The sequence below is a fragment of the Thalia democratica genome, chromosome 7 (genome assembly GCF_965202585.1).
Source record: "Thalia democratica chromosome 7, ktThaDemo2.hap1.1, whole genome shotgun sequence".
NCBI lineage: Eukaryota > Metazoa > Chordata > Thaliacea > Salpida > Salpidae > Thalia > Thalia democratica.
Genome location: NC_139171.1, coordinates 2,994,311 through 3,020,920, shown reverse-complemented (window position 1 = coordinate 3,020,920; position 26,610 = coordinate 2,994,311). Strand labels below are relative to the sequence as shown.

Sequence of the window (26,610 nt, the reverse complement as noted above, 5' to 3'; positions counted from 1 at the left end):
TGTAATTAGATGAGGTCATTATATGTTAATATAAGTAGTACTGCTTTGACCCATATGGATTAAATAAACGTATTTCTAATTTGTTAGTAGTTTCAGCTCTAAGTGAAATTTTTAACACTTCTAAAATTTTATTATGTACACAAAATAAACCTATGTGGTTTAAAGTAGATACATTTTAAATAATTCAGCAGAATCTGCTTTAAGTAATACTTTTAGTTAAATGTTTGTATTATAGACACAAACTCGCAAAAGTTTAAATTGTTACGTTCAACAGATCAGTATAGAATTAGAAATACAAAAGTAAACTTTTTTTTAAATTTTAAAACTCGTGATAGTAAGATGCATGTTTAGGTAAAATTTTTATGGTCATAAGATTATTTTTTAGTTTTTAAAAAATCAAAGGTTTAATTTAATTACTTTTTTTCACATGGCCACTCAAAGAACTTAAAAGCAACTGTTAAGTTGTTAAAATATTAAATAGTAACAATAAATTTAAATTGTCTACTACATTAAAACATGCTACCAACAAAGATAAAGATATTACTCGTGTTTTAGTAAAATTTATTTACTTTTACAACAATGCAAAATCGTAACAAAATAAAACATAAATGGAAAAGTTATCATCTGATAGTGTTTTAAGACCAGAAAAGTATACTTTTTATGTTTTTATAAGCAAGAATTTTGTCTTCGGTTTCATAACTTTTATCAAAAAGTTCTTAAATGTTTCTTTATATGAATGTAGAAGATACTTACCGAAAAAATATTAGTTTTTTTTTAGCAAATATGTATTTCTAAAACTACTTTTTATAAAATTTAGCGATAAACACAGTTAGTTTTTCTACTTAAAAGTAGATTCATTTAAAAGGAGTTTATTTAAATAAATCTCTAAAGATCAGAAAACATTTTTGTTAATAAAACATAATTAGCGTAAAATACAACTAAGGCTAGTTATATTGATAAAGGAAGCACATACTTTTATCTGTTTCACTTAAATTTCAATAAAATAAAGTAAATTCGATAAGTTACTTTTGAGAAACAATTTACTTATCAATATTTAAAAATGACTTGTACTTTTTAAATTTATTATTTAAACTTGAAAAAACCGTACCAAGAAAACAACTTTTAAATGTCTGATGAAAACAAAATAGTTTTGGCTAAAATTTGGCTGAGGTTCAAATTGCATCATAAATGTATCAACATGTGCTTATTAATGTGATGTAATTTTTTAAAGTACAAATATTTAATCATATATATTATACTGTTAAAGCAACATTATTAAACTTAGTGTTTTCATTAGAAAATAAATTTGACATAAAATAAAAATGGAATTGGAACACTCTTGCGTTGATGAAGCTGGTGACAATTCAACACCGTTTGATTTCAAAGGTGACAGTTCAACTCTGTACAATTTTAAAAGTGACAGTTCAACTCTCTTCAAGAAAAACGCAAACGACAATTCTCCCATAGATCTCTCGTGCCACAAAAGAAGACAACACGAAGATTTCGAACCTTCCGATCTGACAGAAAAGTTCCAAGGGGTCCACATAAACCCCCCTGCAACCAGCCAGCAGTTTCCGTGGCAACAATTCCCAACAGCCAATCATCAGCTCGCGTTTCCAAACTTCAACTTCGGCTTGTCCAATCAGCTCGCTCTGAACTTCATCAAGCAAATGTATCCCGACTGGCTCCTGACGTCACTCTTACGTCAGCAAGCGGAACTGAGAAACAGCATCATGACGTCGTCGCTTCGCCACAACGCAATGACGTCATCCTGCGTCACCGGAGGAAGCGTTGAGAGGCAGATGCAGGTCCAAAAGGTAAAACAGAAAAGGGGGGAGTTGCACGACGCGAGGAGAAAGTCCCTGGTAACTTGTGTCGATCTCACAAAAGGGGAAATACCCCTTGCTTTTGGGGAATTACCCGAAGAGAGAGCTTCGAGTTCATCCGTGTCGCCATCGTTACTCACAAACGATTCAGGTAACTTTTTGAATGTAGTGGTATTTTTACATCTGGATATTTTTCTACCTATCTAGTAATTGTTGTTAATTCTTACACCAATACTTCAGGTTTGTATGTTTATTGACTCTTTTAATAGAATTCTTTTCTCATTTCCGTACTACTATTTATCATAGATTGTTTAAAACATTATTTTAAACTGTTTGCTTTTTTTAATGAAAAATAATTTAAACATATAAAATAACTATACCAAAAATAACTAAATACTGTTTACTTTAAAATTTTGTCAACTTTGAGTGAAGGTGTGGCTTTAAATACCAGTAAAATAATCAAATAAATTTATAATCAATTATTTCCAAAAAAACACCTTAATTTAAGTTTTTTACTTCAATTTTTTGTGGTAATATTAATTAAAATATAAACAGCAGATTCTTACGACGGTTCCAACCAATCAACGAGCAGCATTCCACCTAACGATCTACCAACGATGGTATTCAGCAATAAATTTCAGATGTCTAATGATCTGATTCCAGTTGATGGGTTCAAAAAAGATAAGGTTGATTTATATGTAAATAGTTTATTAAAGTTAAAATAACAAACTTAAAACGTAACAAAGATCTAGCTTTGGACAGTGAAGTTGTTTGCTTAAATCTGTAAGTTATTACTGCATTGTTTTGCAAGTTAGTGCAATGTTAAATAGAGTACGGATAGTTTCTCGTAAATGTTATTTTTAAATTCCAAGAAGTCAAGAACTATGACGTAACAATGTAAGTTACTAGGTATAAAGTTTAAACAGGTCTAACAAGTACATTTGTTATACAATCATTGTGTAACTTGTCAAATATTTTGTCACTTTAAACTAATAATAGTCGAGTATTTGAAATTATTTATTTAAATTAAAATATTTATAAAATAATAAACTTAATGAAATTAAAAAAAATAATGTAAAAACAACTTAAAATAATATACAAAGTAAAAAATTAATTCTGAACAAAATAAAATAATTGCAATTAAAAAAAAGTTAGTATCAAAACTTTTTTTTTAAACCCAACAGCATAACTATTAGTAAATTTTGTTCTAACCCATTACTAAATTGTATGATTAAATTTCATAGTAAAACGTATTAAAATGCATTTACCTTAGAAATGGAAACATTTTTATTATAAATTCTGACAATAATTTATTTACGTCAGTTTCAAATACAAAATGTTGCTATCACACTAATCAAGTTTTATAACAACTTATGTTATTCAGACCAAAAAACCATCATCTACCATACCAAATCCAATTTAAACTAGTGATAATTAAAATGGTTTAAAAACTTTTCAGATCAAAAATACAATCACCTTTGATCTTTGTAATAATTAAAACAATTAAAAAACTTTTCAGATCAAAAAATTATCACCTGTACAGTTCAGTCCTTACCAGATTCCGTTTGATCTTTTTAATAATTAAAACAATTAAAAAACTTTTCAGATCAAAAAACCATCACCAGTACAGTTCCGACCATATCAGATTCCGTGTGATCTTTGTAATAATTAAAACAATTAAAAAAACTTTTCAGATCAAAAAACCATCACCGGTACAATTCCGACCTTACCAGATTCCGTGTGATCTTTGTAATAATTAAAACAATTAAAAAAACTTTTCAGATCAAAAAACCATCACCGGTACAGTTTCGACCTTACCAGATTCCGTGTGATCTTTGTGATCGAACTTACGCCACGGAGGGCGCTCTTGCTAAGCACATGAAGACTCACGAGGACCCAGAATCCACAAACAGGCATAAATGCAAGGTTGTTAGATGGTTGTAGATTGTACTGCTTAATTACTTAATAAAAAGTTTTTGTTGACATAAATGCAAGGTTTGTATGAATGTTTTGTAATTTAGTATAAATATATTTTATCGTTATAAAGGTATAAGTAAACATAATACTGATTAATTTTATTATAATTGATGACACTTAAACATTACTATTTAAAGTGCTTTTTTTTTATAGCATATCTCTTAATGAACTTTTAATGTTATATCTGAAAACACAACTTATAAATATATTAAAAACTAATTCTTTCAACAGTATTGTGATAAGGAATGTACATAAAAACTCACGAATAGTTTAAATGTTTATTAAAGTAATATTTATCTTATCACAGTGTTGTTACAGAGAATGTACATAAGAACCTAACAATAAAATTTAGTAAAATTTTTACCACATAATTGTCACAAATAATTTACATCACTAGGAGAACTCAGATTATGCATTAGAACAACATGTATAGTTTAATATATTTAAATATGTATCTAGGTAATACTTATCCTACCACAATATTCGTACATAAGAACTCACAAGTTTTCTAACTATTTATTGAAAATTTATTATTTCACAGTATTGTGACAAGGAATGTACCTCCTTGGGAGCTTTAAGAATGCATATAAGAACGCACACCCTGCCTTGTAAGTGCAAGATTTGTGGAAAAGCGTTCTCAAGAGCTTGGTTGCTGCAAGGACATATGAGGACCCACACTGGTTTGTTTTTGTAACTTTTATATTTATTCATACACTTGATTAATTGAAACATTTAGGAAACATTAGAATACATTAAGCTTTCTACTGGTTTGTTAGAACTTGTTTTTTAAGTCTGAAAGCTTTTATATTTGGTAAAAGTTTAAACACTAGTTAAGTTTAATACTTGAGATATACGTTAGATTTTAAAGGATATATAAACACTCATACTGGTTTGTTGTTATATAAATATAAAACTCTTCTTCAACACATTCGATAAAAGTTTAAAGATATAAAGCTGATGATACTTACAAGTTCGTCACGGTTTTTGTAGGCAAGCTCGAAAACACTAATAGTTAAAGTTTAATCAATTCAAAAACTTGTTTTTAAAAAAGCTCTTTTTTTCTTAGTTTTACACCAATGAAATAATGTTCAAGATTATGTTAAAAATTAGCTATCTACGGATTATGTTATTTAAACTCCTATCTTTAACATCTCCCATAGTTAATCTAAGACCATTAAAAAATACTTAAACAAAGATTTTGCACTTCAGGGAAAACCATACGAATGTAGATCGGCCGACCTTTCGCTGATCATAAAAAATTATTTAATTTTATATCTTTACATAATGTTTTTTTCAGTGTAGGGGAAAACCGTATTCTGATAATAACTAATTATTTTATGATATGTTCATTACACTAAACTTTTTCTTTCTAGGGGAAAAACCTTACGAATGCAGTGTATGCGGACGACCGTTCGCTGATAGGTCGAATTTGAGGGCGCACATGCAAACCCATCAGACCGTGAAAAGGTACCCTTGCAAGGGATGCGACAGGACGTTCAGCAGGATCTCACTGTTGAAACGTCATCAGAAGTCTTGTGATGGATACAAAACTGTCACTATTGAAAAAATTTCTGATGATTTGTGATGGGTACATAACTGTCGCTGTTGAAACGTCATCAGAAATTTTGTGATGGGTACAAAACTGTCACTATTGAAAACATATCAGGAGTTTAGTGATGGGTTGATAAGTTGATAAGTTCATAAGTTGATAAATATGTTGATTTGTAGTAAATATTTTTATTTTGTTATTTTTAAGTATTAGTATAAATATTAAACGACTTTTATCTTTTATCTTGTTGCTTTAAAATTCTCAGTAGAAGTTTATAATTTTATAAAATTAAGGATTATTCAGGCACCACAATTTTAGTTATACTTTCAATTAGGAATTCGTTATAAAGGTTTTTGAACAGTAATTGTAGTTATAAAGTACTTGAAAGTTTTGTAAACTATTTTTCAACATATTAATCTAACTTATTCTATAAAATGTCTTTGTTGTATTAATATATATATATATATATATTACAATTTTTTTGTCCTTAATTTTATCTTATTTATCTATATATTTCTTAGTCGATTCTCTAAGTTGTACACAGTATTTATTTTTTCGGTGGTTTTTACTTTTTTTTGTTTCAAAACTATTTTTAACTTTTTGAATAATATTAAGCATTCATTTTATTTTTATTTAGTGCTTTTGACAACTTTTACTAAAGTTTTTATCACTTTGATAAACGACAGTTGTTTTAATTTTTTGTCGATTTTTCTTGTTCCAAATGCTGCTTCATAGATATTGAATTTTATTTCGCAATTTAGTAAGTTATACTTTACACTTTTCTTTACAAGTTTTTTGAAAAGTTGTATCAGCATAATATCTTAGCAAATTCTAAACAGCATTTATTTATAATTTATCAAAATAGAAATATTTTAGCGTGCTTACATGTTCTTGCCTTAAGTATTTCAACTGTAGTATATATTTCCTTATCATACACAAGTGGTACTTATTTTCTTTATTTATTAAATTCCTTAAACCAAAATATTTAATTTTTTTGTCGCTTTATATGTTTTCTTACCATACACAAGTGTTACTTACTTTATTTATCTATAATTTAAATGCCTTAAAACATTATATTTACTTTTTTTGTCGCTTTATATATTTTTTTTATTAACACATGCGATACTTACTTATATATTTGTTTGTAAATTAAGTGCCTAATAATAAATTATAGTTTTTCTTTTTGTTGTCGCTTTTAGCTTTCAAATTAACTTTTTTTTTCTGTAGCCAATTATTATTTATACAACTTAACTGAACTATCTAGCAGATATTTTTATACTTTAGTTATAAATATTCTAGCTTCGTTTGTTTATTTAAACACATTATTTATTTTTACTTACATATACAGAGCTTTAGGAGGATTGTCATAATACTTTTTATTAGTTTTGCATATACTACTTTTTTTTTGTTTTGTATCATTTTCTCAACTTTCCTTTTTGAGTAAGATAAAATCTACACTTTAGAATTTTTTGAGCTCAAAATATGATTTTTGTTTCAAATTTCGTTATTAGTGCTTTCTATTACTATTTTATACAACATTCATTTCATATCAGTGTAAATAAAACATATAGTATTTCTTATGCTAGAGTTTAATGTATAAAATACTTTTAAATATCATTACCGTGAAATATAGTTATTTAGCTTAACTAAAAAAATATATTAGTGCAAATTAACTGTGAGGTAAAAAGCTTAATTAGAAAATAATATTAGTGAAAATTTAATATTTCATTCACTACTAGGTTTAGATGGAAAAAATTTTGAATGTTAAATGTATAAAAATAATAAGCTGCCGTGGAATAATAATTTTACAAAAATAAAACACATATTTAATAAAACTGTTTTTTCCTTTGTAATAAATTGAAAAGTTTTATAAAAGTAAAAATTTTAAATGTTTCTGGTTATCATATTTGTTAAAAAGAAACTTAAGTATTATTTTGTTAGTTTTAAAAACGTTTGCATCAATTAACGTTGACAAAATATTTAGAAATAAAATGTTTGAATATAACTGTTTAAAAAAAACTTATAGTTACTTCCGTCATACAACAAAGAGAGTGAGAAGTATCAAAAGATGCTTGCTTCAGCCGAAGAAGAAGATCCTAACCCCAGGACACCGTGCTTTTGACACAATGTATTCGATTTTCTACTTGTTTATTTTTTCTTAGTTATATTGATGTGTCAAAAGAAAACTTTTAATTTAAAAAACTTTTAAAATCACTTTAAGTTAAGAGAAGGCATGAGAGTTCTTGAGAGTATTTTAAAATTTTATAAAGAACGTATAAAGGTCTATTAATTATCGTAGAATGTTAGAAACATTAAAAATACTTTAATCCTACGATTTGTTCGGTTTTATTAAGTCAGCTGAGATCTTAACCATTTGTTGTAGTTACCAGTATCTTACAAAAGTATTTAAGAAATACAAAATATTGTCCGCGAATAAAATAGTTAATATATTTTTTGATTTGCAAAAACTAAAAAAACATAAATACAAGTTCATGAAGTTTGACATTGTGGAGTTTTACCCATCTATATCAGAAAAACTATTAAGTAAAGCCTTAGCTTTTGCAAAAGAAAGTACAAAAGTAAGCGAACAAGAAATGAAGATCATCTTAAACGCATCTAAATCTGTATTACATAATAAAGAAGAAGTTTGGGTAAAAAGAAAGAGTAACACAGAAGAGAATGAACTTTTCGACATCACCATGGGAGGTAAGCATGGAGCGGAAATATGCGAACTAGTAGGTCTCTATATACTACATAAACTCAAGAATGCGCTCCCAAATCTAACAACAGGACTGTACCGCGACGATGGCTTAATGGTCATAGAAAAAAACAAAAGTAATGTTGATATAGAGAAAATTAAAAAATCCATGCACAACATATCAAAAGAAATGGGAATAAAGTTAGATATTGAAAATCCTTCACGTAAAATTAACTATCTAGACCTAAGCTTCAATCTATACAACCACACATTCCAACCATATAGAAAAGAAAACAGCAAAATTATATATATTAATCCAAAGTCCAACCACCCTCCAGCAATACTGAAACAAATCCCAAAAATGATAGAAGAAAGACTTTCCAAAAATTCTAGCAATGAAATTCTATTCAATGAAATAAGTAAAGATTACAATGACGCAATAAAGTTAAGTGGCTATAATTACAAAATAAAGTTCAAAGATGAAGATGATGGAAAGAAACGGCCTAGAAAAAGAAAAAGAAAAATAATATGGTTTAATCCACCATACTGCAAATCAATAAAAACAAACATTGGCAAGAAATTTCTCCAAATAATAAACAAATACTTCGGAGTAGACAGTAAACTCAAAAAATACTTGAATAAGAACAACATCAAATTAAGTTACAGCTGTTTGCCAAACATTGAGACAATCATAAAGAATCATAACAAGAAGCTCACAAACTGCAACAAGAATGATGAAGATGAAACATGTAACTGTAGAAACAAAGAGAAATGCCCTTTGAAAGGCGGTAACTGTAGAGCAAAAAATGTCATATACCAGGCCACAGTAAAAACTGACAATGCAACTAAATCATATATTGGTCTAAGCGCCAACCAATTTAAAAAAAAGAGTGGCAACCCACAGAACAACAATAAATAGCAACCCAGAAGATAGAAATTATATTCAATACAAACAAGCAACTGAGCTATCAAAATACATCCACACATTGAAGAACGAAAATAAGAATTTTGAATTGACTTGGACAATACTGGAAAAAGAATATGAATCAAGACCGAGAATCGAGACGTGCAGGTTGTGCTTGAAAGAAGCATTAAAGATCCTACAAGCAGATAAGAACTGTATTAATAAAAGATCAGAAGTAATGAGTTCTTGCAGGCACAGAAACAAATTTTTATTATTCTATTGGAATGAGTCTAAAACCTAATAATTTAAATATTTTTAGCATTTTAATCATCCGTTAGTTTTTTTCAGAATTTTGTTAAGAATTTGTTGTGTTTTCGTTTATATTACTGCATTTAGTTTTTTAATTTCTTTTATTTTTATTTATTAATTAATACCAATATTTAGTTCACCTAAATATGCATTTTTCATTAAAATTTGAATAGTTAATGTTTATTTATTTTTCACGCATCAATGAGTTCAGATTCACACTACTGCCAATGTCTAAATGTTATTTACTGTTTTGAAATTATTTGAAAAGGTCGGCTAAGGCTCACCGAAACCAGGTAATAAACCAAAGCAGTGCTTAAACATTTGTTTTATTATATATTTTTTGATAGTTTTTTTGGTAGTTGTTTTTCTTTCATTTGTTCTGTAATTCTATAAAAGTTTATTAGCTGGTGCAGGGATTTGAAACACCTTTAAAACTAAAATATTTAATGATTTTTCATACTAATAAAAGTTTATTTTTTAAGCTTGTTTTTTATGAAACAATTAAGTACTAATTTAATAGGAATTGGTCAAAATTTCACGAAGACAAATTTGCACGAGGGGACTAAATTTCACAAAGTCAATTTTGCACCAAGGGTCAGTTATGCACGAGTTACAATTTTGCACGAGAGTAAAAAAAAGAAAAAAAAAGTATATATAGAAAAAAATAAAAAAATAAAAAAAGCTACCGACCGAGGGTAAGAGTTAGGGGTAACAGTGATGGTAAAAAAAACAATAATAATATTAATTAATTAATAAATATAAAAATAATAATAAGTTACAGATCGAAGGTAAGGGTTAGGATAGGGGTAACAGTAATAATAAAATAAAAAAAAAACCAAGTTAATCAAAAAAATTAAGTTAATAAAAAAAATAAAAAGTGAATATAAAATTCAACCCGTTCAAAAATTTATCCGTGCAAATTCGACACCTATCCTAATTTAATACATTTTAGTTTGTACTTAAATAATAAGTGACATACAAAAAATAACAACGATTATACGATATTTATATGGTAACATAAAGAAGTAAAAATATATTTTAGCTCATTTTTTTGTGAAACTAAGCAAAAAAAAACAGTATTTGGCGATTGTAAATAGCTTAACTTTTTTTAAACATTTTTTTTATTTTAAAAGTTGGACTCAAAATTAATTAATTACACATCAAAACTAATCTATAAAATAAAATAACTTAGTATTGAAAATTTATTACAGCGTTGAACACTTTAGTTTATATTAGTTGAAATAAACATGAAACTTAAGTGAATATATATCATTATACAAAACGAGTTATAACACGACCAAAACAACTTATGAACAGCTGATTGAAAAAACACAACAAATAAATTTCAAAATAACGTAAAGCAAATTAAACACAGCTAAGAACACGACAAAATTTTATTCTGAAGCATCACACACAACCAAAAGCGGGTAAATTGACTCTGCATCTTCAATTTTACTACTAATTAAATATAAAAGATAGCTGCTTGTCTCACCACTGGTATTTCTTATGGACTCATTCAGACAAAGAGACAAACACGTAGTGTGAAATTTACACGTTTTGTCTGAACATTAGCAGCTCGCAAAATGTTTTCAATGGTTTTTGTCGAAATGATGTTCTTTACGAGTTTGAACTGAATAGTGCTTTGAAAGTGTATAACACTAATCTTACACTTGTATAAACTTTGTCAAACGATTTAAAAGCTCCGGGATAATTTGGTCCACTTTTAGGATTTTAGACTTTTAGGACTTGTTCGTCGTTTAGAGTAACCCTTTCGATTTCTTCCCAAAAATATTTTTCTGTTTTGAATATCATCTTGGAAAAATTGTCGGCTTCGTCAATACGATCTTTTCTGCACTTCGCCAGGTTCAACATACGTGATATTTTCATTGAATAGTTCTTTGTGACAGACACTCCTTTTTTTTAATTATAATGACTGTTTTTGGACTTTTATGACTCTTAGTATTTTATAGTTATAAGTTCCATGCAATCTAACACAGTAAACACTGTATTTGTTTTTTTTTATTGTTCTAAGAACCTAAGACTAACTCATTATGTTTAAAATTTTTATTGTTGTTTTTAATTTTATACATTCGAAGCAAGTTTGTTATTTAATTTAAAGTGATACACTGTTTTTTTCATATATTTCAATCGAGATTTAATATTCTTCTTACAAAAGTTTTAAAACAGTCTACTATTATATAGCAACGTTTTATAAATATTAATTTCGATATATTTTTCATACGCATAGCTATTAATCAAAAAAATAAAGTTATAACATATTACTTTTAATTTTTATTAGTTCTGTTAAAGTTACTACTTTTAAAAATAAAATATATCGTAGAAGTTACACCTCAAATGAATAAAAGTTACTAATCGTAACATCCAATTAAAAATAAACTTTGACATGTGTTAATCTTGCTAGTAACTGGTTATAGATCTTAATTATTTTGCTTCAGTTGAATGACTTTTCTTAATAAAATATATTTTAAGATTCAAATGTAAATTTGTTTAGAAGTGCAATATAATTTTTTTGATGAAAACAAAATGTTTTAAAATTACTGCTGTAGTGTGCACAACAGTTTGAATACTTTGAGAAGTATTAAACGAGAAAATAACCGACGAAAAAAAAAAAATTTTATAGTTTCAGTTGCACCAAGTCCAAATAGCACAGTTGTTTTTGATTGAACGTTAGATGGAGCTTATTTTTGTCAGAGTTTCTTGTTTATTTTTAACAATATAACTTTTTTATCCGTAAAAGATTCCGAAAATATTAAATTTTTCAAGCAAAACAGCTTAACAAAAGTTGTTAAAAATTCAAAAAACGGAAACTAGTCTGTTTCAGATATATACTATTTCACTAAAATACATCAACTCTATTAAAAAATTATTCAGTAAACCGTAGTTTATACTTTTCTTGGTTACTTCCAATATTTATCAAGACAAAAGTATTTAAGTTTGTAAAAGTTAAAGTAAAGGTAGTTTCTAATTAAATATTTTTGAAGACTATTGTTCGGTTTCAAAACAACTTGCATATTTTCCAAAAACTTTCAGCTAAACATTAACCTATTTTCAATTTTTTATTTCTCAAAAAAGAAAATAATAAGAAAATTAACCTGATTGAAGTCAAAAACAAAAGTTAAAGTCTGATATATTATAAACAAATTTGAATAAAACTTAAAAACTGTACAAACTGAGTGTACATTAAAGCTCTTAGCTGTTCTGAACTTCATAAATTTCAACTTAAAGTTTACAAAACAGAAGAAATTCTGTCTTACGACTACAGTTAGAGACTAATACTTGATTTTAAGTTTATAGCATTTTCTGAAGAGATTCTTCTTCATCGGTAAGAATAAAGCAAACTAGTAGTGCCCAAAACAGCCGAAATATATGATATTTGGACAATATATCTGGACAGAAACTAAAATAAACAATTATGCTGTTCTTGGAGGACAAATAATCAAATTTTGGATGTACAAAAAAAGGATAGATGACAGTTTTTTGTCATCTTTTTTCTACTTTGTTACTTAACACGGTACTGCCTTTTCAACAGCCTGCCATTTTGACACACTTATCTTAAAGATTGTTCTATTTATGATTTCCCAAATTCTCTCCAAATCGCACTTGTAAGAGCCTTAAATATTACGTTTGACCAAATCGTCATTTTTTCCTTGAAATGCGCCCTTCACTCATTCTTAGAACAAGCGAAATCCGCACAGTGGGCTAGCAAGCGATCGTCGACTTTTTCGATTATCAGAACACACAACAGAATATACATTGTCCTGGGCAAGACGTTAAGAGGTATCCAAGTGGTGTGCGACTCGATAAAAGGTTCTTCGTTTACCAGGTCTTAGAGTTTGTTTTAAGCGTTTTTGTCGTTCAATGAACTATAGTCGGATAGAACTGGATTTCTTCTTTTCTGAACAGTTTTTTTTTTCAATTTTATGATTTTTTTAGTTTTCAAAGATTTGAATAAAGTAGCCTTTGAAGTAATAAATCATTTGTGTCTTTAACAATTCAAAAAGTTTAAAATGTCATTTTTTGTCAACGTATTTTTCAAATAAAAATTCCAAAGTTCGTTGTCAAGCAATTTTTAAGCAACTTTAAGTTTGAACTAAATTTTTATTTTTTTAAGTTGGAAAACTTTGTTTTGATACATTTATTTGTTGTTTTGTTCATGTGAAAAAAAATGTCTTGCATTATTTGAAAACAGTTTATATCATATTAAAGATGAAATGTAATTCATTTACGTGGTGTCCAGTAGATTATTTGTAAGTTTCTAAATCTCTACTTTCTTGTAAAAACTAGTTTTTAGCTTCAAATAAGTTAGTTGTTATAAACATTTCTACAAGCAGAAAAACTGCCTATAAAAATTTGAAATTCTAAGACTTTATATCTTATTGTAGCTATTGCAAATTACAAGTAATTATAATTAAATTATTTGAATATTTTTCAAGTCAAAAATATTTAATTGACCTGATAGTCAACTCAAGGTCATATTTCGAAAAAATTTTATATCCACAAAAAAGTTCAAAACATCGATAGTTTTGTTTTCATAAAAAAATTAAACATACTAATAAACTTTTCACAGAAAATACTCAAACATAGTTGTATGGACAAAGCAACCTACTTGTTGCAAAGATGGTCGGAATTTATTTAATTTCAATTTCACGTTGGAGAGTCGAAACGGTTTAATTGCTTACAAATTGGAGGCACCCGAAGAATATTGGTTCACTCAAAAATGTGGAGTTATTAAAGATGGTTTGTTATTTACAACAGTCTTTATATTTTAACTGAAAAGTTGCTAATAAGACTTCTTTTAGAACTTTTTGTAGAGATCATAAAGACGATTTTATATTTTATTCTAAAAACTCTTTTTTGTCTACTTAAGCTCATTACTTTAGTAGTCAGTAGCTGTAGTGTAACTTTTATTTTCGTTTCTTTTTCAACTTTACTTAAAAATGTGAACTTCTTAAAGATATAAATTATAATTTAACAAGTAAAATGAACTTTTATAACTAGTATATTTACTGTTTAAATTTTGTGCAAAGCTTACAACAGTTTGTGAGATTTTAAAAACTGCATGTATAAATAACTTAAGTTTAGAAATCGGTTAATTTTATGTAATTTGTGAAAACAAAATTATAAAATTACTTGATGTTTTACTAGTTGAGTAAAAGTTATATATCAGACTTGTAGTTTCTTTATAGTTTCATTATTCTTCTACCACAGTTTTATACTATTTTGCTTGATTAACTCTTTTTTTGTCTTTTTCTAACCAAACTACAGCACAAATGGGACTTTTCAGTGAGTTTATCATAACCAGGTAGAAATACTTTGAAGATTGTTTTTACAAAAAGTAAACTTTTAAATAACTTAGAGTAAATACTCATAAAAACATTTGTTAAACTAGTTTATATTTAAACTTAATATAAGCGGTATGATTTTACCCGTTCAAATGTTACCAATATTTTAAAAATTGAAAACCATAGTAGTTTGTTACTAATAACTAGAGACATAAGAAAACTTTTTTAAATTAATCTTTAAAAATGTTCGATCAAATGTTACTAGCAAAACGTGTCGAATAAAAAATTACCTAATTACGTACAACTAATTTTTCTGAACTAAAATACTAATTGCACAACTTAAGATTATTAATTAAGACTGCCAAATAAATCTTAAAAGCAAGTTAGAAAATAAAATAAAGCTAGCATTGTAAACTCCATTATTTTTTCATCAGATTTCAAGAAATGCGTGAAAGGGTTTGTGGAAAGCAAATATGCGAAGCATGCTGTTTGTGGCGACAAAATTAACGTTTTGTTTCACCCAATCAGCAAGACGCATTGCGGCGACATGAAAAGTTTTTGGAAAAGTCACAAATACTCGCCTAACATCAAAGTACTCAGGTGAGTTTTCCAACTTTTAATCAAATAAGTGCTTGAGTCAAATATACGGCCTATAGTTTACAAGGTTTATTCTAGCAGGGGAGTTGAAAAAATTACGAGATAAAATAAAGCTTTAAACTTGATATGTTTTTAAAAGATTTTTACATAATTTTTTATTTAATTAATATAAACTGAGTATCAGTTGAGAATTAAGTTAAGTATTTTTTTTTTCATTTAGCACTGCTACTCTAAACTAGTTGTATAGTAGTTTTGTTTACTTAAACATTAATTTAAAAAAATGTTGCCAGTGGATTTTTCCTTTGAAACTCCTGAAATCAGATCAAAGTCTAAACTAATTAAATAATTTACAAAAAAATCAGTTAAATTTTACATTTAACTTTTATTAATAACTTATAAAGCACAAATGTATACATACATAGAAACTAATTTACTTATTTTCAAAAATTAAAATGAGTTAAAATAACTAATTAATTGAGCTAGTTGAGTTTAGTAAACCCCTCTGTTTTTCATTTGAGTACATAAAAAATTAATATAACGTAGAAAATATACAATAAAAAACTACAACCAACTAATTAATACAAAAAACGCAGTATTCCGGTAGAGTTCAGTGATTCATGTCATGCCAAGAACAGGTTCGAGCGCATGCCCCTCAAATCGTACCACTGCGCCCCGGAACCTTGCCCCCCTGACAAGTTCTTCTACAGGAAGCCTGGTCAGAATGATATGCACTTCACGGGGTGCAAGTACAGCAGGTGCTGCTGCATCATCGACACAACCAAGTTTGAATTGTTGTTGTACTGTTTGTTTGTACTTTTTATTGTTATACTGTTTGTTTGTACCTTATATTGTTGTACTGTTTGTTTGTACGTTTTATTGTTATACTGTTTGTTTGTACCTTTTATTGTCGTACTGTTTGTTTGTACCTTTTATTGTTATACTGTTTGTTTGTACCTTTTATTGTTGTGCTGTTTGTTTGTACCTTTTATTGTTGTACTGTTTGTTTGTACCTTTTATTGTTATACTGTTTGTTTGTACGTTTTATTGTTGTACTGTTTGTTTGTATGCAATTATTTCAGCAAGTAGTTTTTAATATTTAGTGAAAGTTTTTTTTATACTTTTTAATTTTTAATAATCAAAAAGTATTTTAATATTTAATACATTCATATTTAATAAAAATTTCTAGTGTTGCATTGTAAATAAAATACTTTGTACTTTGTTCCAGTTTTTTAACCATTTTACCACTCTTTACAGAAGATTTGAGTTGACTTAAAACAGTATTTTACAAAAAGAAAATTTTCTTATTTTTCCACTTAAAATGCTTATCCGTTTGAAATTAAAAATTTATAAAACCTCTTTTTGCATGTATTTTTCAGGTTAATCTTTTTGTTCCTTTTTTATTCTGATATCACATTAGTTAAGATCTTTTTTTTTTCTCATTTATACAAGTTAAATCTAAATTGAGCCAACTTAAACTTACTTGTAAAAACAAACAAAACACCAGATATTTAATTAAATCTAAATTGAGCTTACTCATACTTACTTGTATAAACAAAACACCAGATATTTCGACAACGAGTTAAGAGAGTGCACCCAAACCACCACAGTTACCAGGGATACCCACCGGGGTCACACCACGAACACCAAGGTTACCACCTCATCAACCTTCATTGCCGATCCCTCCTCCCACTACTCACATTCAATCGGGGGGATTTCCCATGTTCAGTCAACCGTGAACACCTACACCAATCGCAACGGAGAAAAAGTTGGGAGAAGTATTATTTGCTTGTAAACATAAATAAGCTTCAACAATCATATTTTTTACTCTCCATATCATTGTTCATTTTCAAAATATTTCTTATAGGTGATAGCCATAAAAATGGTACAAACAGAAAACTTTAAATATTTATGATAACTGTGTAATTTTACAACAAATATATAAAATTAGGTACTCTTTTTTTTAATTATTAAACACATAAGAAATGAACTTCAAAAAAATACATATATTTATAAAATTTTTCTTAAAGGTGACGGTTGTTGAGGAAAGTGAATGGGAAACGGACCCCGAAGACGACACCATGGCAACCACCAGGAGTCGCCGTAGCAACAGGAGTTCCAGGAAACCATCCAGGAACACGTCAAAGTACTCCCATCGTCACTCAAGCGTGAACTCGCGACCCACCACCTACAGATCGGGAAAAAGCTCCTACAAGTCGGCGTTTTCGAAAAACCCCCTCGACAACTACTACGCCCTCCCCTCGCAGTCGACATTCGTTGTTGACACGGGACTTTCCCTGGATAGTGAGACGCCGTGGGAGACGGAGGAGGAAATCGTGGAGACCGAGGACGGGGTCGTGACCACCAAAAGGTCTTACTACGGGGGAAACACCGCTTCAACAACCAGATTCACCTCTAAAAAGAAACCAAGGTCTTATTCTGCAAGGGGTAGGAAGACAACAACAAAAAGCACAAGACCCACAAGGAGCACGAAGAAAAGTACGAGGAGAACAAACCAAAAGTCTTACAAGGGTCCTTACAGTAACAACGTAGGAGCAATATGGAGCAAGAGTAACTCGTCTCCTCACAAATCCGTGAAGACGGTGAGGAGCAAGTCGTACACTCACGTGGACAGATCCGACACAAGTTCAAACTATACCACGTTCGAGCAGGTCGTCACGAACAACGGCAACACCATCACCAAGGTCACTTACGGCAACAACACGACATACGACTACCGACCCTCGAACAAAATGTACGAGAGAACAGATTACAACCGTGACGTGGGTCTCGACACCTACAACCCGAACCACAGTTTCGACACAAGATCTTACAACCATTATCCTACCTACCCCGCTCGCAGGAGGAGCCAGTCTTGCACGAGCGTGGCACACCGTTCGACTATCAACGTTCCTCAATACGCGCAAGAACAAGTTACAACTTACCAGACACCTAGCGGAGAGATTATTACCGAAACGACTAAAACGCTACCGAGTTACAATCAAGTAACAAGACGTAATACTTATGCAGAAGATCTTGATGAAGACGTACTTTCGTATCCGTACTCGAAAAGAAACACCGGACCGTACTCGCACAGAAGCACAAACTTTAACAGTTTAAAGAAAAGTCAATCTGATTTCAGCACCTGTTATCGCGTTACAAAATCTCATCAAGACCCAATGCATAGCGGTTATCAGAGAACGTACACTAACACGACGGGACCTCACGGGTATACTAGAACTGAAGAGAGTTATGATCGTCACGGTCATCCTATCAATAGAACTACAACAAAAACAATTAACAGATATCCGAGTTATAACGGTGCTAAACAGAGTAGGTCTGTGACTAAAGTTGTCAACACATATACTGGTGACACTGTTACAGAAGTTGTAGAAGACAATTATGGAGGTTCTTATCATCCTACTCATAATAGAACTGTAACTCATAAAACTACTAACGGATATCCGAGCTACAACGGTGCTAAACAGAGTAGGTCTGTTACAAAAGTTGTCAACACATATAATGGAGATACTGTTACTGAAGTTGTAGAAGACAATTATGGGGGATCTTTTAACCCTACTTATAATAGAACTGTAACTCATAAAACTACTAACGGATATCCGAGCTATAACGGTGCTAAACAGAGTAGGTCTGTGACTAAAGTTGTCAACACATTAAATGGAGATACTGTTACTGAAGTTGTAGAAGACAATTATGGAGGTTCTTATCATCCTACTCAGAATAGAACTTTAACTCATAAAACTACTAACGGATATCCGAGTTATAACGGTGCTAAACAGAGTAGGTCTGTTACTAAAGTTGTCAACACATTAAACGGAGATACCGTTACTGAAGTTGTAGAAGACAATTATGGGGGTTATAATAACCCTACCCATAATAAAACTGTAACAAAAACATTTAACCACCCGAAAAGCTCTCTCACAGAGATGGTAGACGATATATTTGGAAGCCCGTACAAGAGAACAACAACTCACGAGAGCACCAAAGCGTACAACGGAGCTAAGCAGAGCCGGTCTGTCACCAGAGTCGTGAACACGAGGAACGGTGACACTGTTAGCGAGTTTGTGGAAGACACGTACGGAGGTCCAACGTACAACAGGACTGCAGCGCAAAGAAGCAGTGAAGATTACGTTTCGAACAGGACTAAAGGAGCTCACTCGTACACGAGCGTTGTAACAACAGTGCAAGATACAGGACACGGGAACACAACAAGAGTGACTGAAGTTGTCGAAGTTGATAGCGATGACAACACGAGAACTTACAGAAACACGAACCCGAGTTCATACAGGCGACTCAAACACACTCAATCTGAGTACAGCGTCGCACGCGGGAACAAATCAACCAAGTTTGATTCGTACCAGTCTGATAAGCTGACTAGGAACAGGTTTTACAACAACGCGAAACGACCTTACCCCGAGGATTCCTATGACAACCGAACCACCGATGTTCACATTAGTTACCGTGACAACGACGGTTACAGCCGATCCGAAATTGACGTCCACGAGTCTTACAAAAATCCGAGTTACGGATCTGAGAGAACGTTGGCTGAAAAAATAGCCGACGCCGCCTCGAAATCAGGTATCAAGTCGGTCATCGATTACATTTATCCAGCTCAGTGTGCAGACACAACATCCTGCAAAACCACGAGGAAAAAGTCTTGTTCCGGGGGCAGAAACTCTTCAAAGTACAAAAAGTCTACCAAGAGTCGAACCACTGCGAGGTCCGGCAGAAACTCAAATAAAAAGTCTTGCGGAAACTCGAACAGGAGGTCAGCTAAGAAGTGCGCAAAAAAACCTTCCCAGACGTTCATCGAGACCCTCTGCTCCACATTCATACCGAACTGGGACGATTATAACGACGACTGCTGTCAGGAATCGAATATTTGCGACGAGATGAAAGATGACGTCAATTTCATGGCCCTGTTCCGAGATCCCAACTTCAAGGACTTTGTCCGAGTGCTGTTGGGCGAAAAGTCCAAAAGAGATTTTTGCGACGACTTCCTTGGAAGGGAAATGACCAAGACTGAAGTTTACAGTTCAACTAACGTGGGAGGGACAAGAGTGACCACGAGAACTTCGAATGTTTCTATAAAGAGCGGTGCACAACATTATACTGAGGTGGACGCGGATGTGTTGGGTACTGGACATGGGCACGCTACAAGGAGTTACAGATCTACAAACAGGAGTAACTACCCGCATAACACCACTAAAACACATAACACTTACCACAGCACAACTAATGGCAAGACGACTTCCAAAACAACTCTGCACTCCACAAACCGCGGACCGACAGGAGAGGACAGTTACGATTACGTTGAAACGACCAAACAAGGTCCTAACTCCTACCAAAAATCAACGAGGCAGACTAATCAAAGAACTACCAACCTAGGAGCTCGAACTTCGAGATCGGAAATTCACACTACTCGGAGAGATTCTAGAGGTCAAGAAGATTACGATTACGTAGAGACCAGTAACGAAGACCACCCTAGATCGTACAATAAATCAACGAGACAGACAAATAATAGAACTAACACTAATCTAGGAACCAGAACTTCGAGATCTGAAGTTCACACTACTCGGAGAGATTCTATAGGCAGAGAAGATTACGATTATGTGGAGACCATTAACGAAGACCACCCTAGGTCGTATAACAAATCAACGAGACAGACAAATAATAGAACTAACACTAATCTCGGAACCAGAACTTCGAGATCTGAAGTTCATACTACTCGGAGAGATTCTAGAGGTAGAGAAGATTACGATTTTGAAGAAACAATCAACCAAGACAACAGGTCTTATAATAAATCTACCAGACAGACTAATCAGAGTAGTAGGCACCCTGGAGGAGCTGCAAACACAACTACCCATGTTAACACTACAAGGAGAGACTCAATGGGAGAAGAAGATTATGATTATCTAGAGACAACCCATGAAGATCCAAGATCATATCACAGATCTACAAGAGAGTCTCATCAAACTAAGAGCGATCGCTTTCCTTTAGAGACTGCCAATTCGACTGTTCATTTGAGTAGTACAAGAAGAGATTCTAGAGGTCAAGAAGATTACGATTTCGTAGAGACAACTAACCAAGACTCTATATCTTATCAAAAAACAACTCGACAAACAAACAGAACAAATAGCAGCAGATACCCTTCGGGTAATTCAACAGCTCATACGAATACAACAAGAAGAAATTCTAGAGGGGAAGACGAACACGATTATTTGGAAACAACGAATCAGGATCCGAGATCTTACCATCACTCCACAAGAGAAACTAACAAGAGTGGTAAACATCCACAGAGTTATCAAACAAAAACTGCAACCAGAAGCAGAACGGTTGACCCTATTTCCACCAGGAACACTAAGGTAGGCGCGAGAACTTCAAGATCTGAAGTTCACACTACTAGGAGAGATTCAAGAGGTGAAAATGAGTACGACTTTGTTGAGACAACTCACGAAGACCCTACATCTTATCACAAGTCAACTAAACAGACAACTCAAAACAAAAGCAGTAGACATCCAGGCGCAACTAACTCGACCGTGCGTGAAAAGACCACTAGAAGAGACAGCAGAGGTGAAGAAGATTACGACTTCGTGGAGACCACCAACCAAGATCCGGGGTCGCACCAAAGATCCACGAGGAACCAAACTAAGAGCAGCAGGTACCCGGTGGACAACTACGATTTTAAAGACACAAGGAACCAGTGGCGGAGGGGATCCAGAGACGAGGAAGATTACTTGGGCACGAACCCGAGAGTTTTTCATAAAGCACCGAGGCAAACGAACCAAAGCAGTGGGTATCCACAAGGAACAAATGTAGAAAGTAGAAATGTGACTAATGATCAGTATGCAAGTAACAACACGAGACCTGGCACTAGAACGTCGACTGTTCATCTACAGAACACTAGAAGAACTTCTAGGGGCGAGGATAACTACGACTATGTGGAGACTACTAAGGAAGATGCCAGATCATACAATAAAACAACACGAGAAACAAACAGAACAGATAACGGTGGGTATCCGAAGTCAACAGTTTACGTAAACACTACAAGAAGAAGCTCTAGAGGTCAAGAAGAACATGATTATTTAGAAACAACTGATCAGGACCCAAGGTCATATCACAGATCTACAAGAGAAACTAACCAAACTAAAAGCGATCGCTTTCCTTTAGAAACTGCCAATTCGACTGTACATGTGAATAGTACAAGAAGAGATAGTAGAGGCCAAGAAGATTACGATTTTGTGGAGACCACCAATCAAGATCCTAGGTCGTACCACAAAACTACGAGGCAAACCAACCAATCAAGAAGCAACAGATACCCGCAAAGCACAAACGTAGAAAGCAGAAACATAACTAAAACTACAACAAACGGTCCCTACACTACAAATACAGCTACGCATGCTAACACTACCAGAAGAAGTTCAAGAGAAGAAGATGGTTATGATTATTTGGAGACAACGAACTTTGATCCAAGGTCCAACCACCAAACTAACCAGAGCAGGAGCACTAGGTACCCGCAAAACACAAATGCGGAAATTCTCGACACTTACAATCCGAACACGGACCAATACACGACGCAACCGAACCACCAGACAACAACAATCAGAACGGGGCCGCACGGGCACACGAGAACAGAAACAACATACAACACTACTAGGGACACCCCGGAAGAATCATTCCACATGCAGAGATGCAACCCGGGATCTGAGTGTTCCAGCGAGTTCGATTACAACGTTGATTTCACAACCAGGGATGATCCGGGTCACGCCACTACAGGGGAATACCCGGGTGGTCACACCACTAGGAGCGGCAGAGAGCACACTACCAGGCATGACTATCCGGGTCACGCCACTACAGGGGAATACCCGGGTGGTCACACCACTAGGAGCGATAGAGAGTACACTACCAGGCATGACTATCCGGGTCACGCCACTACAGGGGAATACCCGGTTGGTCACACCACTAGGAGCGGCGGAGAGTACACTGCAAGGGACAATTACCCAGGAGAGTACACCCAAAACTCTTACCACAGAACCGACACCAACCTAGGAACAAGGACTTCCAGGTCGGAAGTTCACACCACGCGTAGAGATTCCAGAGGTAGAGAAGATTACGATTACGTGGAAACAATCAACCAGGACCCGACTTCCTACCACCACACAACCAGGGAGACTACCAGGAGAGGGGACCCGCGCGGAACCAACCAATCGCACAACAGGCACACGACAAACAACCAATCAGGTTCCGAGGATTACATTGGGGCTCATACTAATGGTACAGTTGACCAGAGACACAAATCAACGAGACACGCCGACCACTTTGACGATGATCCGTTTGAGACGCAAAATTTCGGGATGTTTGATGATGATCCGAATAGCAGGAGGGGTGGAGAAACGACGCGTGGAACCCGTAGAAGTTCAAGGAATCAATACAGCAACGATGTTAATTATGAAAAGTCGGTAAAGAGTGGAAATTACACGAATGATGGAAAAAGCTTAAACAAGTAAGTAGAAGTTTAAATTTTAAATAAAAGTTATAAAAGTTGCCGGGTTTAAAACTTTGCAAAATTACTCTAATGGTTTAGATTTGTGTTGTTGTTTTTTTTTTACTTTGTAGTTAAACTATATTTCATACAACTTATTTTCTTACGCAGATCCAACAGTCCGAGCAAGTCGACAAAGCAGGACAAGCGCAGCAGCAATAAGCACGACGAAGATGATAAGAAGAGCAAAAAATCAAGCAAGAAGGATAAATCCAAGAAAAGCAAGAAGACGACGGAAAACGAGTTGCACGGCAGCGACGTCCAGGACAAGTCGGAAGTTACCGCGAGCAAGAAGGAAGGAAAAACGCACGGAAGCAGCAAGAACACGAAAGGAGAAAAGACACACGATACAAAGAGCAAGGAAACAAAAGGAGATAAGACGCACGGAAGCAGCATGAAAACAAAAGGAGAAAAGACACATGACAGTAAGAACACGAAAGGAGAAAAGACACATGACAGTAAGAACACGAAAGGAGAAAAGGCACATGACAGTAAGCGTACAAAGGGAGAAAAAACACACGGGAGTATAAACACAAAAGAAAGTAAACCAATGAGTAACGAAGATAAGAGTCTGGAGAGCAATCACCAAACTAAAGACAGCAAGAAGAAGTCTAAAGAAGGGAAGAGCAAGAGCGCAAAAGAAACGAAGCATCAGGACAGCAAGCTGGGCAGCCTCGACAAAAAGCAGGAGAGCAAGCACAAGAGCGGTAAGAAAGACAAATCGAGCAAGCACCACGACAAGACTATAGGAGTGAGCCACGGAAGCCCGATGACTGAAAGCGACGACAGTGACGTGCATCAAGAAAGTACTGATCAGAGTGGACCTGAATCTGTTGCGACTGAACTGGAATCGTGGGAGACCGCAAAGTCTCATCTCAGAGACGGAAATCAAAAGACGAAAGTTTCAGATGAACAGTCGAACCAGAAGCAGAGATCAAACGAGTCTCGGGATCAAGAGTACAGCAGAAGTTTGAAGAGGAAAGACCTTCGGAGGGTGCAGAAGGTGATAGAGTGGCAGAAGAAGAACAGGGAGACGGAAGACACCAACGAAACTCACCCTGGCAACCAAGAAATCGCTCCTGACAACCAGGTAACTTTCCATGACGACCCCACGGAGTACAACCACGACAACCTGAAAAACGACCCCGGAAAGTCGGCGAGTGATGACGTCGGTCGCGCCCCGCCCCAGAACATGCCGGACGTTGTGGACCAGATGCTGGCGGAGTATGTGAAGGTGGTGAGGTTGAAGAGGAGGGCGAAGAAGGGCAACAACGGGGAAAACCCCGATGTGGAACTGTCGATGAAGGACGACTACTTGAGGGCGCAGCTGGAGCGGAGGGGTCTGGAGGGTTTCGTTGATGGGGAGGGGAACATCGACTGGGACAAGCTGGATAGCCAGTACGTGAAGATAAAGAGGCTGAAGAAGAGGAACATGGGAAAATGAACAGGGAAATTAGTGGTGGATTCTACATTGCTGTTAATTTTTATTTAATAAAACTTTATCCAACATTTTTGCTGTTTAATTGATTATGTGTAAGTACAAAAAATATTATTTTTACAATAATCTTCAAAATTAAAACTTGGTCAAACTATACATGACTTGTATTGTTTTAAAGAAATAGTTTAATTGTTTCAAAAACTTTTGTTATTTCAGTTTAAACAATTGATTTTTATGGAGTTGATTTATAGGAATACTAAACTTGTTTAAACACTATAACAACTGTGTTTTAGTGGGCAAAATAAACTTGTATCAAATAAGTGACTCATTTGAAAATCAAATGCAGCTTTTTTGCTTGGTTTAACTTGGGTCGCTTGAGAATTCCACTACTAGAATTCCACTACTAGCCAATTAGAGCAAGCTTTTTTAAGCCAATCAGAGGCTGTTTTAACAGTAGTAACAGTAGCTTAACAACAACTAATGCTAAACTGAGAAATGTAAAACCATCCATTGAAATAAGAAATAAATTAAATAATAAAAGAAGAATTTAATTACAAATGTATATTATGATAGATAAAAAAATTAATTCATTTTCTTAGGAATATATAGTGATAGTTATAAATTAGCTAGAAATGTCCAAATAAAATTTAAAATAGTTTATATATTTAGTTTTGTATTAAGGTTTAATATATCATCATTTTTTATTTGGTTTAGTAATATTTAAATTCGTTGAGGTACTTCTTATTATTATTTTTTTGTAGCATTTAAATAGAATGAGTTGTAATTTACAAAAAATGGTTAGTGTATTTTTTGTATACTAATTTTTGAATTAGAATGAATTATCAGTGTTATGTTTGAAACGCTTTTAAAACATAGAATAATTTTAGCTCTTGTTTTTTACAGGCAACAGAGAAGATAGAAGTTATATTGAAAGGCATTAGCCCTTAAGACCATGTACTTTTGTTAGAGAAAACTAACACTAACTTATTAGAAGTTAATAAGTTTCTGGAATTTTGTAAAACCAGGGAAAATTTTTCAAATAAAAAAGATAAGACTTCCTCAAACTTCTGTAAAATAGTAAAACAACCTATTAATTTATTAAATTTTTTTGATCTGTTGTTTGTTCCCGTACAACCAACTTCTACATCCAAAAATTTTCCCACCAAAACCCTTGGTATTAAACTATTTTCTGAACCTTCAGGTTCAATCCTTATAAACTCTTCCCTTTCTCCACCTTCTAAAAAAATTACTTTGTTGACTTCATCAACTATTTTACCTAAAAAAACACAAAACCCCTTTGTGTTAAACAATTTTCTAATCCAGGTTCCATCCTTTTAAACTCTCCCCTTTCTTCACCTTCTAAAAAAATTACTTTGTTGAATTCACCAACTATTTTACCTAAAAAAACACAAAAACCCCTTTGTGTTAAACAATTTTCTAATCCTTCAG

General features: G+C 32.8%; 1 protein-coding gene across 2 annotated transcripts; it reads left to right on the top strand.

Moving 5' to 3' along the window:
* Window positions 1–1,310: 1,310 nt before the first annotated feature.
* On the top strand, window positions 1,311–5,757 carry LOC145840653 (uncharacterized). 2 transcript variants are annotated; one of them, XM_082947975.1, is made up of 5 exons: window positions 1,311–1,977; window positions 2,385–2,512; window positions 3,609–3,752; window positions 4,345–4,483; window positions 5,177–5,757. In XM_082947975.1, exons 1-5 carry the CDS (start codon window positions 1,323–1,325, stop codon window positions 5,386–5,388), a joined length of 1,278 nt encoding a protein of 425 aa, XP_082804101.1. In that variant the 5' UTR covers window positions 1,311–1,322; the 3' UTR covers window positions 5,389–5,757. The 2 variants fall into 2 exon arrangements, with proteins under 2 accessions (XP_082804101.1, XP_082804100.1); XM_082947974.1 differs by having other exon boundaries at window positions 2,382–2,512.
* Window positions 5,758–26,610: the final 20,853 nt, after the last annotated feature.

Coding starts and splice junctions, on each gene's coding strand:
- LOC145840653 (XM_082947974.1), top strand. CDS start 1,323: ATGGAATTGGAACACTCTTGCGTTGATGAAGCTGGTGACAATTCAACA. Junction 2,513..3,608: donor ATGGGTTCAAAAAAGATAAG/GTTGATTTATAT, acceptor AAAACTTTTCAG/ATCAAAAAACCATCACCGGT. Junction 4,484..5,176: donor ACATATGAGGACCCACACTG/GTTTGTTTTTGT, acceptor TTTTCTTTCTAG/GGGAAAAACCTTACGAATGC.